This window comes from Puma concolor, chromosome A1 (assembly GCF_028749965.1).
Source record: "Puma concolor isolate L17-30 chromosome A1, mPumCon1.1.hap2, whole genome shotgun sequence".
Taxonomy (NCBI): domain Eukaryota; kingdom Metazoa; phylum Chordata; class Mammalia; order Carnivora; family Felidae; genus Puma; species Puma concolor.
The window spans coordinates 175371584-175384133 of record NC_141667.1 but is presented as its reverse complement, the minus strand read 5'-3'; the positions used below and the strand labels follow the sequence as shown (position 1 = coordinate 175384133).

General features: G+C 38.7%; 1 protein-coding gene across 2 annotated transcripts in view; it reads left to right on the top strand.

The window, feature by feature from the left end:
* GPC6 (glypican 6) overlaps window positions 1–12550 on the top strand; it is a 1121471-nt gene that overhangs the window by 1021828 nt on the left and 87093 nt on the right. Inside the window, exons 6-7 of one of the 2 annotated variants that reach the window (XM_086709530.1) lie at window positions 7721–7864; window positions 11919–11948. In XM_086709530.1, coding sequence (XP_086565656.1) covers window positions 7721–7864; window positions 11919–11948 — 174 coding nt within the window. The remainder of the gene's footprint in view (window positions 1–7720; window positions 7865–11918; window positions 11949–12550) is intronic. The other variant, XM_025924536.2, reaches the window with a different exon arrangement.

The window sequence follows — 12550 nt, the reverse complement described above, 5'->3', positions numbered from 1 at the left end:
TTCTTTGAAAAAGGACCCCAGCTCTGTGCTGACCCTAGACAGTCAAGGACAGGGAGACCCTTCAACTGCTGCCACGGGCAAGTGGCGATGCTCAGAAAGGGATGCTTTGCAAACAGCCTGATTTGCCTTCCACTTTGCTACAAGCAACAGCCATTGCTTGAGACGTGAGCCCAGTTTCCTCTAGAACCTGTGTCTCTTAGCTCACCCGCCATTAATCAGAGAGCCAAGCCTGACTATTATATACACAGGGTCTTAAGCTCTCTAATTGGCTTTCCAAGCACAGTGGGTAGCTGTTATCAAGCAATCAAGGAACAGGGTTTTTTTTTGGTTTTATTTATCAGTTTAAACAAAGTTGTTGATTTGGTTTTGCTTTAAGTTGGCATGGTAAACGGAATAAGGGAAATATCAAATGAGTTTTTTACACAGACCCATGATTCATTGTTTTTCCTGAAGTCCAAAGAAAGAAATGTTAGGCTGATTCTGGAGAGATAATGATTCTTTGTGATAAAGTATATAAAATACATAGCACAGGGTCTGGCCCATCATGGACATTCAGTAAGTGAAACCTCTCTTTTCCTTCCCAGTCTTGTCTTACAGAAATCTGTCTGCTAATTGCCTTCCATAAATGTTTCAAAAGGGTGAAATTACAACTAAAAATTTTATTTATCCATAAACTTTCATTCCCAGGGTTTTTTGTTGTTGTTGTTTGGTTTTTTTTGTTTTTGTTTTTTTAAGAAAAGCATGTACTGTGGGGCTCCTGGGTGGCTCATTCATTTAAGCATCTGACTCTTGGTTTCAGCTTAGGTCATGATCTCACAGTTCATGGATTCAAGCCCCACAATGGGCTCTTCTCTGACAGTCTGAGGCCTGTTTGGGATTTTCTCTCTCCCTGTCTCTCTGCCCTTCCCCTGCTCATGCTCTCTCTTTCTCAAAATAAATAAACTAAAAAAAAAACAAAAAACAAAAAACAAAAACACATACTGTGTGCTAGGAACTCTTGCAGATTCTGGGATTCAGCAATGAACAAAATATTTAAGATCCAATTCTTCATGAAAGATTACCCATGCATCACTCTGCATAATCCATAGATTTGATTGGTTATCCATTATTGTGCTATTTAATTGCTAAAATATTACTTCAATAATATACCTTTCTATGCCTCATATTTTTAGTGTCTTTTCAAAGCATCACATCATTCTGTCTTCCCAGCAGCCATGAGAATGGGGGAGAATATGTTACTCCAGGGTCATACAGGTTTAAGGAGAAAGTCTAGACTCTCGTTCATGGCCTTTCTCTTAGGCCACAGCTGTCTCTCATGAAAACAATGAGACATACTTGGACAAAACATATGTAAAGCCCATGCAGATATGATAGCTTCTGTTTCCTTGGGAACAACTGGGATAGATTTGAATTCCCCAAGTGGTCATCTAACAAACAGTTCACTCATCAACATTGTAATTTAAATTAGAATCTCGTAAGTAAATAAAACATTACTTACTCTCAAAACACCAAGTCCAAATAAATCTAGGTAGCATTAACTGCCACCCATATTAATATGAAAGATTAGAGTTCTGTCTGCAAATTTTCAGAACGATATATGGGAATAGCAACATCCCACCACAATAAGAACCCACTGAGCAGAAACTGAGAAGATAGAATTTTTTTAAAAACATAGGAGCCGAGACAGGATTGATCGGCAGCCGCTGCTTATCAGGTCACCAGTAATGACTTTTGTGGATGTATAATCAACCTGCAGAAGACAAAGAGATATAGGTATAAAGCTACGGATGCTTCTGGAAAAGTGCATACCATGTTGTTTTATTTTAAGGGAAATATGTTAAGACGCTGAGATGTCCTTAAGGGAAAACAGCTTATATTTTAAAACCTAAGACACGGCACTCAAACCTGTTATCACCACACCTTCCTCTCTTTCTCACCTCTCGGAAACAATAAAATGTCTCTTCTTTCAGAACTTTGTAGCTTTAACGTCAGCGTCTTTAATCTCAGAATGCCAGCATACTTCTGAGACATTATTTTAGTAATCTTCTTAAGAGAGAGAATTCATAAGGCAGATATGTTCCCCAAACCCACAGGTTTTGCAAGCCCGCTAAGCACGAAGGAAAATTCTGTTGTACATTTGTGGTACCTGTCTACACTGAGACTGCCAGCTACTTTTCCAAATTACAGCGGTCCCCCCTTATCCATGGTTTTGCTTTCCATGGTTTCAGTTTTTCAGTTACCTGCACTCAAATGTGATCCCAAAGCAGATGACCTTCCTTCTGACCTACCTTCCTCTGTCAGAAGGCCACCACCAGTCTAACACCATGTCACAGCGTCTGCGTCACTCATCCCACTTCATCTCTTGTAGGCATTTTATCCTCTCACCTCATCACAGGAAGAAGAGTGATACAGTAACAGTAAGATATTTTAAGGGGGAGTTCCATGTTCACATAACTTTTATGATGGCCTTTTGTTACAATTGTTCAGTTTTATCGTCTCTTATTGTTGTTTATCTCTTACTGTGCCTAATTTACAAATTAAACTTTATCATAAGTACATACATATAGGAAAAAAATGTATATATAAGATTTGATTCTATTTATGGTTTCGGGCGTTCACTAGAGGTCTTGGAACATATCCCCCATGGACTGTATCTAATTATCTATTACAGCATCCCTTGGAGGAAGACAAGCAGATGATACTGATTCTGTTTCTTCAAGGATTAAAGCTTATGATTTGTTCCACAAATGTGGCTTACCTACAACTGTGCTCTCTAGAAACTTCTCTTCTGTTGTAAAGAGAAAACCGTTAGTGACTTAAAACAGTATTTCTTCCCTTGAATTAAAGGTAGTGGGGGGGAGGCACCTGGGTGGCTCAGTCAGTTAAGCATCTAACTCTTGATTTTGGCTCAGGTCACGATCTCACGGATTGTGAGATCAAACTCTGCGCTCTTAGCTCAGAGCCTGCTTGGGATTCTCTTCCCTCCTTCTCTGCACCTCCCCCATGTTCTCTCTTTCTCTCAAAATAAATAAATAAATTGTGAAAAGAAAAAAAGGCAGCAAGGCGTGCAGGCATTGTTGGCGGGAATGTAAATTGGTGAAGCCTCTATAGACAATACAGAAGTTTCTTAAAAACTTAAAAGTAGAACTACCATGCAGTCCAAGAATTTCCCTTCTGGACATTTATACAAAGAAAATAAAGACACCAATTTGAAAAAATATACATACCCCTATGTTCATCGCAGCACAATAGCTGAGATATGGAAGCAACCCAACTGTTCCTCAAGAGATGAATGGATAAAGAAGTTGAGTAATGGAATATTACTCAGCCATTAAAAAGAATGAGATCTTGCATTTGCCACAACACGGATGGCCCCAGAGGGATTATGCTAAGTGAAATAAGTCAGACAGAGAAAGACAAATACAACCATATTATTTCACTTATACGTGCAATCTAAAAAACCAAAGAAGACAAAACAGAGGCTGATAGAAAGAAGAAATACAGTTGCTAGAAGGGAGGAGAGTGTAATAGGGGAAGAGGCTTGAGATGTGCAGACTACCAGTTATAAAATAAATAAGTCACAGGGTTGTAAAAGACAGCACAGGGAATATAGTCAATAATATTGTAATAATTTTCTATAGTGACAGATGGTAACTAGAACTATTGAGGTGATCATTTTGTAATGTATAAAAAATATCGATTCACTATGTTATATACCTGAAAGGAATATAATATTGTATGCAAATAAAATTCAACTTTAAAAACTTGTTTTAGGGGGCGCCTGGGTGGCACAGTCGGTTAAGCGTCCGACTTCAGCCAGGTCACGATCTCGTGGTCTGTGAGTTCGAGCCCCGCGTCGGGCTCTGGGCTGATGGCTCAGAGCCTGGAGCCTGTTTCCGATTCTGTGTCTCCCTCTCTCTCTGCCCCTCCCCCGTTCATGCTCTGTCTCTCTCTGTCCCAAAAATAAATAAACGTTGAAAAAAAAAATTTTTTTAAATAAAATAAAATAAAATAAAATAAAAACTTGTTTTATCTAAAAGGAAAAAGAAAAAAGAAAAAAATGTAGTGGAGGTGGAATGGATTCACAAACACCTCTAAATAGATGCATCTAACCTAAGTGTTACATCTGAATCACTTCTCTGGGTTGGTTAGAACACCCTTCACAGCGTATCCTGGGGTGTGTTCCCTGGAACACCCATCTTGTGAGAATCTCCTGTGCCCTCTGAGGAGCCAGAGGCCAAATAATTTGGGAAACACTGCAAGTGACCTCCTCTCTTTTGATGGGTCAGAACACGCAATCACATGGCAAAGTTCTACTATGTACCTAAGTACCTAATTTAACTTTGACGCATGGAATTTACTGCATATGTAAAAACTGTTAACAACCCTTGGAAGTGATGTTTTGTGGAAAACATTTAAGAAACATCAGCCCAGACATTTTTTCCCCCTCAAATCTACTGACTCAAAAAACAAAACTTCTAAAAAGAAACCGATTGTAGAATAACATAATTAGCTAATTAATTGTCAAGCACTAACTTTTCCAAACACCGTCTTCTAGTTTCCTGCCTTATGTATTGCATTTTATCATCGCGGCCTATCTGTATGGTGAATAATAGTATTATTCCTGTCTGACAGAGTAGGAGACTCAAGTTCAGGGAGGACCCTGAATGTTGGCATGGCACTGGGCTGTCCTCAGCCCTACCTGCCACCTGGCTACATGCTTGCCCTTGGTGAGTGCAACAAGGCTTTAAATTTCGCCTTAGGCTGATGATCCAAATCTACACCTCTGCCCTGACCACTCCTCTGAATCGAATTCTCATGTAACCTAACCTCATTTAGCCTCTCACTTAACTGACTCACATTATTCTCCTCTTTCTTCCCTTATTCCAAATGTAATATACTGGGGTACTCAGACCACCAGGTAAAAGGCTTATTGGTCCTTTATAATGACGTAGCCTTGGGCCTCGTGAGCCACACAACTTTGTCTAACTAGACCGCTGCTATCGCAAGCTCAGAAAATTGTCTGAGACGGTACAAATGTCCTGCACAAGACCTCCTTTTGTCAACCATCCCATGAACCCCATGTTTGAGAAACATGTCTCACTAACAGGTTGCATGGATCAGAAACAGAATCACTGATTTTCACCTTATTGTTCATCTCAGTAACATGACAGATATATGTTGTTTAAGATATAGTCGCTGCATTGAGAATCAGGCAGGGGATTTTAATCACTCCCGAGCAGTGACAGGGTGAATGGGTGCTCTGGTCTCCTTTGCAACTGTTCCTTTCCGGTTTCTTGACATTCCGAAAACCAGCCCTTGACCCCTGGGCATGGCCCCTCTATGTGGAAGGGTCTCTTTCGGGCATTTCCTTTTTTCCTAAGGGTAAAATAGAATCTGTGTTGAAGGACCTTCAAGATTCATATCGTGACATATTGCAATGGATTTTTCTGTAGGTCTCCAGCTGATGACGGGGTGAGATGTGGCTTCTGTCGTAATTACAAGTCAGTATTTTCTTCAGTTTGGGTCATAGTCTCAGCAATTTCTGCACTGAAGCCACCTTAAAAATATAAATAGCAAAAAGCTACTGGGCTATGTTGACTTACTCATGTTCTGTGATTATAATTAACACTCTCAAAAAAAAAAATCAAACAAGTGGTAAGGTTTTCTGTTATGATGAAATATCTCCCCTGGGGCCCTAATATTCTGTCAGGGCATTTCTTGCTCCTTTGATTTAATTTAAACCAGTGAGCCAGATTTTTCCCAAAGGGCAAATTAAGAAGGTCTGTTAACTCTTTCAGTGCCCTGCTTCAAGAAATTCCAGCAAGGCCATTAGCGTCGTTTTGCCCTAGGCTTTACACTTTCTAAAAGTCAGCTGTCATATTCAAAGGGATCCAGAATAGCACACTCAACAAAACCCTGGAGCTTTGGAAATGTTAATACCCTCCATCAGCAATGACCTTGCCACTGGGAAGTGATTGAGGCACTAGGGAGAAAAGGGCCCACTATCTTTATCACATGAGTTTACACCATCAACTTCAGAAATTGTGTGAGAGAAGAATAATCAATAGTGTGTTAAGACCAGTCTCGAAGAATGGCAAGACAAAGTGCGTCCACTCTGCAAAATGCTGAGCCGAAGGAGAACTTTTGAATACAACAGAAGAGAAATTAGCTGTAGTGGTGGAACTGAATGAATTGTGTCTGGAGATGGGATTTGTCATTGGGCGTGGCACTGGAGAGCTGCGTACTTCAGTAGAATCCCATAGTATGCTTGATGAAAAATGCTTATTTTAGAGTTAACGCAGAATCAAGTAACAAAACCAAAAGGAATACATTCTAAACATACCCAGGCAGGTTAAGAATTAGCTGACGTAGATATAGTCCCAGAAAGCTGGCCCAAATAAGTTTCTAGAAGTAGAATCACCTCCTGTGTAAAAATGGAAGAAAAGTGAAGGTAAACTTCATCAGAACTTCCTGAAAATGTTGCTATAGTTTCTGTAATTCTAGTAAAGGGATCGTCTGATAACCAGCAGATAGTACCAAGCTTCTAAAAACAGCCAAAAAGAAGCGTCCTCACCCCACTGTGAGTGAAATCACTGTGGGAAAGAGCCGGCTGCTCGGTCCCTAAGATCATTACAATGAAATGTTTGATTTCCCACAGCAAACCTAATTGTGACATGAACAGCTGTCAACAACAAAATTAGAGAGAACTATCATTACAGGGATTTCACCACATGGGCTTGTCCTATTTCCACACCATTGCTCCAGAGAGAGTTTTCAAAGAACTCTTCCAGTAGAGGTTTTCATTATTCAGAGGGGAGTCACTCAACGTTATTTGGCCTTATATGCTCTACAGGAAATACACTTGTCACCATAACAGGAATCCCAAACGGATATTTACTGAATGCCAAATGCAAGTACGTGAAAATGTCTCGGACGCAATTCATTCAATCCTGAAACCATCCTGTGATGTAACGATTATAATTCCTTTTTTTTTAATACGGTCAGTGTTTGTTATTTGTGGTATTTATGTTTCAGAAAGTTGCTACAAATATTGAATTAGCAAATACTGAACTGATGGAGACACAGGGCTAGGCACCTGCAGGCTTTTAGTCACCTTTTGGTCAACCAACCAATACATAACCTTATTTAAGTTTATATTTATTTATACTATAACTCCTGCCTGAACAAAGTTTATCTAACACACATACTTTCTCCATTTGGCACGTCACAGCCCCTTGTGCTCAGGAACACTAAACCCTAAGCTTGGGGGGCATTTTAAACAGGGAAGTTGCCAAGTAAAAGCACAAAAATGTGAAAAACGTGGCACTAAATAGGCCACAGAAACGACACTTGTTTTCAGCATGAGAGCTCAGCCGAGAAGGCAGAGTGTCACCTTCTTCGGCCTCATCTGGGTACATGCATATAGGGCCACTCTGCCCATGTCTGCAGAAGCACATGACTATTGAATTTGGACCTACACAGTAATTTTGCGAGTAGGCAAATTCACAAATAGAAAATCAGTAAATAATGAGGATTGACTGTATATATTGAAAATAAGAGTCAGGCCACCCCATATCTGTCTAGTCAATTCTTTCTGTTATATTAGTGGTTGTAGTTGTTTAAGTTTAGAGATACATTGCATTGCATGCTTCTACACCAAGATCTTAGAAAGAATCTCATTGTGTAACTTTCTTGACCTTTCCAATGGTTCTTCCAGGTCTTTCAGGGATGTGGCCAACCCAAACCTGCTCCAGCCCTCAGATCTGCTCGCTCGGCTCCTGAAAATTTTAATACAAGGTTCAGACCTTACAATCCCGAGGAGAGGCCAACGACTGCTGCAGGCACAAGCTTGGACCGGCTGGTGAGTTCTCTGGGATTGATGGCCATGGTGGGCACTTCCTGTTACCAGGGTTATTCTTCAGAAGACGTGATGGGACTCTGAAAAAGTTGGTTGTAAAAATCATCTCATTCTTGTATCTGCTCCTGGTCTTAATTAGAATATTGAAAAATAATGAGATCTTCCCTTTAGGTCATGAATTAGATTATTTAAGGCATCTTATCACTATTAATCCACTCATGCAGTGGCCAAATTTTCAACTTCATATTTCTTCTGCAATATTAATCTGAAGACTAAGTTACTATATCTTCCAGAGATATAATTACAATAGCGCATTTCTTATTCCTCTGCTTCTGTTATTTATTCAGTTATGAAACAGTGTGATTTTACTATGCATTCTCGTGTATAAAGTTTTCTGTTTGAAAGACCTTGCCAAGAGACCCCGAGTCAATGTTACTACCATTTTCTCTTTATTGTGTGTCTTTAAAAAGTTGGAATCCTTAGAAACAGTCACTCTTTGATCCACTTAAATGTGTGTTAGGGGACCGAAAGATATCTACCAGCAAAGCAATTTACTTGGAGAATACAACCATGAGCATAGTAAACACAATTTTTAATGTGTTTTAAAAATCAAGTTTTGTTGTAAAAAATTAAAAGCTCATAATTTCTAAGAAATCCACCCAATTATTTTCAATGTAATTTATAGCACCATGAACAATTTATATACCTGTAATTTTTAGTGTTGTTAATGTTATTTTGCCAATTATCTTGATGTAAAACTAACAGATAAAAACCCTAAGGTCATAAAATACTTGAACCACATCTGATTATGTCATATAAACTCAGACCTCAAGGGATTTCTGGTTATGAAAATACTTTTATTAGTCACTGTTAGAAATTACTTTATCATTTTAGTTAATATCCTTCTACAGTGTAGAACTCCTAAGATTAAATTGGTTGAGTTTGGCCTCCAAGTAAATGCATCTCAGCATCTCTGTCTATAAAAATCATATGTACTTACAACATAAAGCCCTAGTCACAAAGCGCCAAAGTGAAGGGGCAAGTGAAGTGAGTAGCCACTGAATTACGTTATAAATTTATTACTGTTTGTTAGCAAATAAAACCCCTCTTAAAATTACTTACTTTTCTTCTTTTAAACAACCAGTTAGATTCCCCTGAACAACTAGCCAATTGTTTTAAAGACATGATGGTTACCGTTAGATTCCATTTTCGAGTTTTCACGTTACAAACTTCCGTATGTTAGGATCCTTTTAACCAAAGCACAAATGGTGAGTACGGATTTGAATTCTCTTTCTTTTTTTTTTTTTCTTTTTTTTTTTTTTTCCATTTTAGTTGGCTCTAACTTAGTTATTGGAGCAATTCAAGCTTTTTGGAATTTTCATAAACTCTCATTTAAGAACTGGGGCACAGGGCAAGATGAATAAGTTCTAGCGATCTACTGCACAACATCGCACCCACAGATAACAATTCTGTGTTGTGCACTTAAAAATCTGTTAAGAGGATACCTCTCACGTTAAGTGTTCTTAGCACAATAAGGTAAAATTTAAAAACAATTTGGGAACATTATGCACTTAGTTAAATTTGCATGGAATTTGATCCATACAATGATATCTATGAGTACTAAGTAATGTTTTTCCCGTTGAAACAGAAGCACAGTTTTCTCTCCTCTCCAGGAGAAATAAACACACACAAAACAAACACACACTCAAACAGGGGAAGTAGAGCAAGAAAAACATTTTTCTCGAGACAGCAGTATGTGTGCAATGTAGTACAGCCTAAATAAAGCGCCCATGCCTTGCGACGTTCACGTGATGTTTCACATCTGATAGAAAATAAAACTGGAATTTGAACCCTTTATAAAGGAAATTCATTGATGATCATCAAAATGCCCCAAATGTAAAGGTCTTAAAGAGTATTGACAAATAGCAAGCTATTTCATGCACCCCCCAAAAATGTATTTTAATCAATTTTTTTCTGAAAAGAACTCATAATGGTTAATCGTATGAACATGAGTAAAAACCAAGGACCAGACAGACTGCATAAGGACCAAATTCAGTGCATAGGAATTCAAATCAATAAATTGGTTTTATTCTAAAATGTTCTCTGACGGCACATGCTTAGCTCCTCATAGGTGTGACTTTAGGCTCTGTAAGGGAGAATGGCAGGTTTATAAATGTTTTATTGAGTTAAATTCCCAAATTCTAAGAATTAACAATTTGTAATTCACAGCCAGCCATTAACCAACCTGGAGCTACATCCCAGTCCCTGAGGGCAAGGGGCTGTTTCCACATCAAAAGGAACTATACAGGGTTATTCTTGAGAAATACAAAGGAGGCCCAAAGCTAACATCAGAACTTTCCTTTGCAGCCCTTGGCGCCCCCAAGGCTTTCTTCCCTTTGAGGGTTCAGTGTATTTCTGAATAGTGGATAGGTAAACCGGTTACCTTAGATGGACTGGTTGTGTGACAACTTATATGTCAACAGTCAGACAAAATCTTCTCCAAGATACAAGTACTGGTGAACTCTCTTGATGGGTCTGCCATATATTATAGCCTATTTTGACTGTTTATAAACAAGTCTCATGTCATCTACTCCTGTTTTAATTTTCTCCTGAAAAGATGTTTTCTGAATATTTATAAGAAGCATGTGTCCCAGAAAAGAAGGATAATTGGAAAAGACTTCCCTTAATTTCTCTAAGTGTTTCAGCAAAGAAAATGCTTCAAGGACAGCATCAAAAGAATATTCCAGTCACCCCACTGCTTTTGCCAGAGTGAAAATAACTGTAAAGCTCTTGGAGATTTGCTTCTTACTAGCACTTAAAATGAGTACCTCTGTTAATTAACTTTGGGATCTTTTGGTAAATGTTCTTATATCAGTTATGATAATGCAATTTTTTTATGTGAACTGGCAATTATGGGGTTTATTTTAGAAATAAAGCTCCTAACCCCAACCTGGGCAAGCTGTTGCTAGAATTTATATAAAATAATTAAAATAAAACTCTCTCTCAAAAATCCATCAGTTCCATCATTTAACCTCCATTAGATTTGTAGGGAACTTGTAAACTCTTTTATATCACTAGGACACATTTCCCTTTGTTCCTCTAAAGTTATATGGGCATAAAAGTCAGTCTAGGTAGTCAGTGACTTTCAGACATACTACCCTCAAGTTATTTTTATTATCCAATAAGGAATGAATGCATTTGTATAAATTCAGCTGCTGATGGAAAACTGACTCATCAAAGACAATTGCAGTCCTTCCTGCCAACAGCCAGGATTTGGTGAAGATACAAGTGCCATCAGCTAATTTGGTTAAGAGATTGGTTGCATGGTCACATGTGTTTCCTGTTACCAATCCCCACCCTAGTGTCCCTCTATCCCGACCTCCTGTTACTGATTTTCAATTAAGTAGGCCAGAGGTGGTTATTTGCAAAAGATTGGTTTTCTTCCTTTTTTTTCTTAAATTTACACTTCAAGAATTCTCTGACATAATTTGACGTGAAACTATGAATGTTTTTAAAGAAACTTCCACTGGAATGTCACTGGGGGTACAGATTATAAAAATGCATCAACCAAAAGCGGTCAGTTTTGTAGATCTGAGAATACAGAGATACTTCAGAGTATCGTCTGTGAAAGACAATTAATTGTACAGTGCAGAAAATCGAGCACAACGTGCTCTGTAGCTCCTGGACACTCAGGGAAGGGAGTGTCTGTCATGCACTCCAGCTAATTCATCAGAGCAAAATATACTTTAAATCGTGTGTCTTAGAGGAATATATTTTATAAAAGTAGATTTAAAAGGAAAAAAAAACAGACGTGGAAGTTAATTCATCAAATTGGCAATGGTTTAGAAAAATGAACCTCCAGTAAGTATTCAACATCACACTGTGCGTACAGGCCTCTCAGATATTCTTCTGGTCATTCTGTGGGAGTTTGGGGGGCGGGGGTGGGGTGGTGGAATACCAGCCTACAAAGTGAAACGTTGTACCTATGCTGTGCTATTATGTATAGAATAATCTCTCTTTCTTTTTCCTTTAAATTTGTTTTCCTCTTGCTTCCCAGAGGATTGTGTGGAGGACAATGCAACATAGTGTAAGCTTTGGTCTTCTTTTTTCTTACACTCATCCTCATTTGTCTTTGTATGGTCATTCCAGAGAGCTCTTGAGAAATTCCTCCTCCTCTTCCCCTTTCCAAATTGTCTGGAGTGTGTTGAACACTGCGCATGACCCGCGGGTTTAGCCGCTTTCCTCTCTGCCTGGTATTTATGGTGAATAACCATTTTGGTATTCTCTCCCAATGGCAAGGTTTTCAATCTTAGCTTTGTGTTCGACTAACTCGTTTGGTGGCTGATTTAAATTCTATCCCAATGTTCAGACTATGTGTAGTCTGCCTGAAAAACTAGCTCTTCCCTGATAGAATATATTGGCTTTTTTCTTCTTGTGCTGAGCGAATAATTACCTCGCTGATAATAACAACAAACCAACATCAGCTCTCATGCATAAGGAGCTAATTTTTCCATCGGCGAACACAGAGAACTTAGGGGGTTAAGAAATAGTTTGTGGTTTAGGTTGTTTACTCTTTTTTTTCCTTCCTTCTTGAAGTTACTGATGTCTCTTAGAGCATCGGAACGCTGGATATTTTTTACTACAAAGTGGTTTTTGTTGGGACTGAGGACAGCACACCCAGGTTATCTT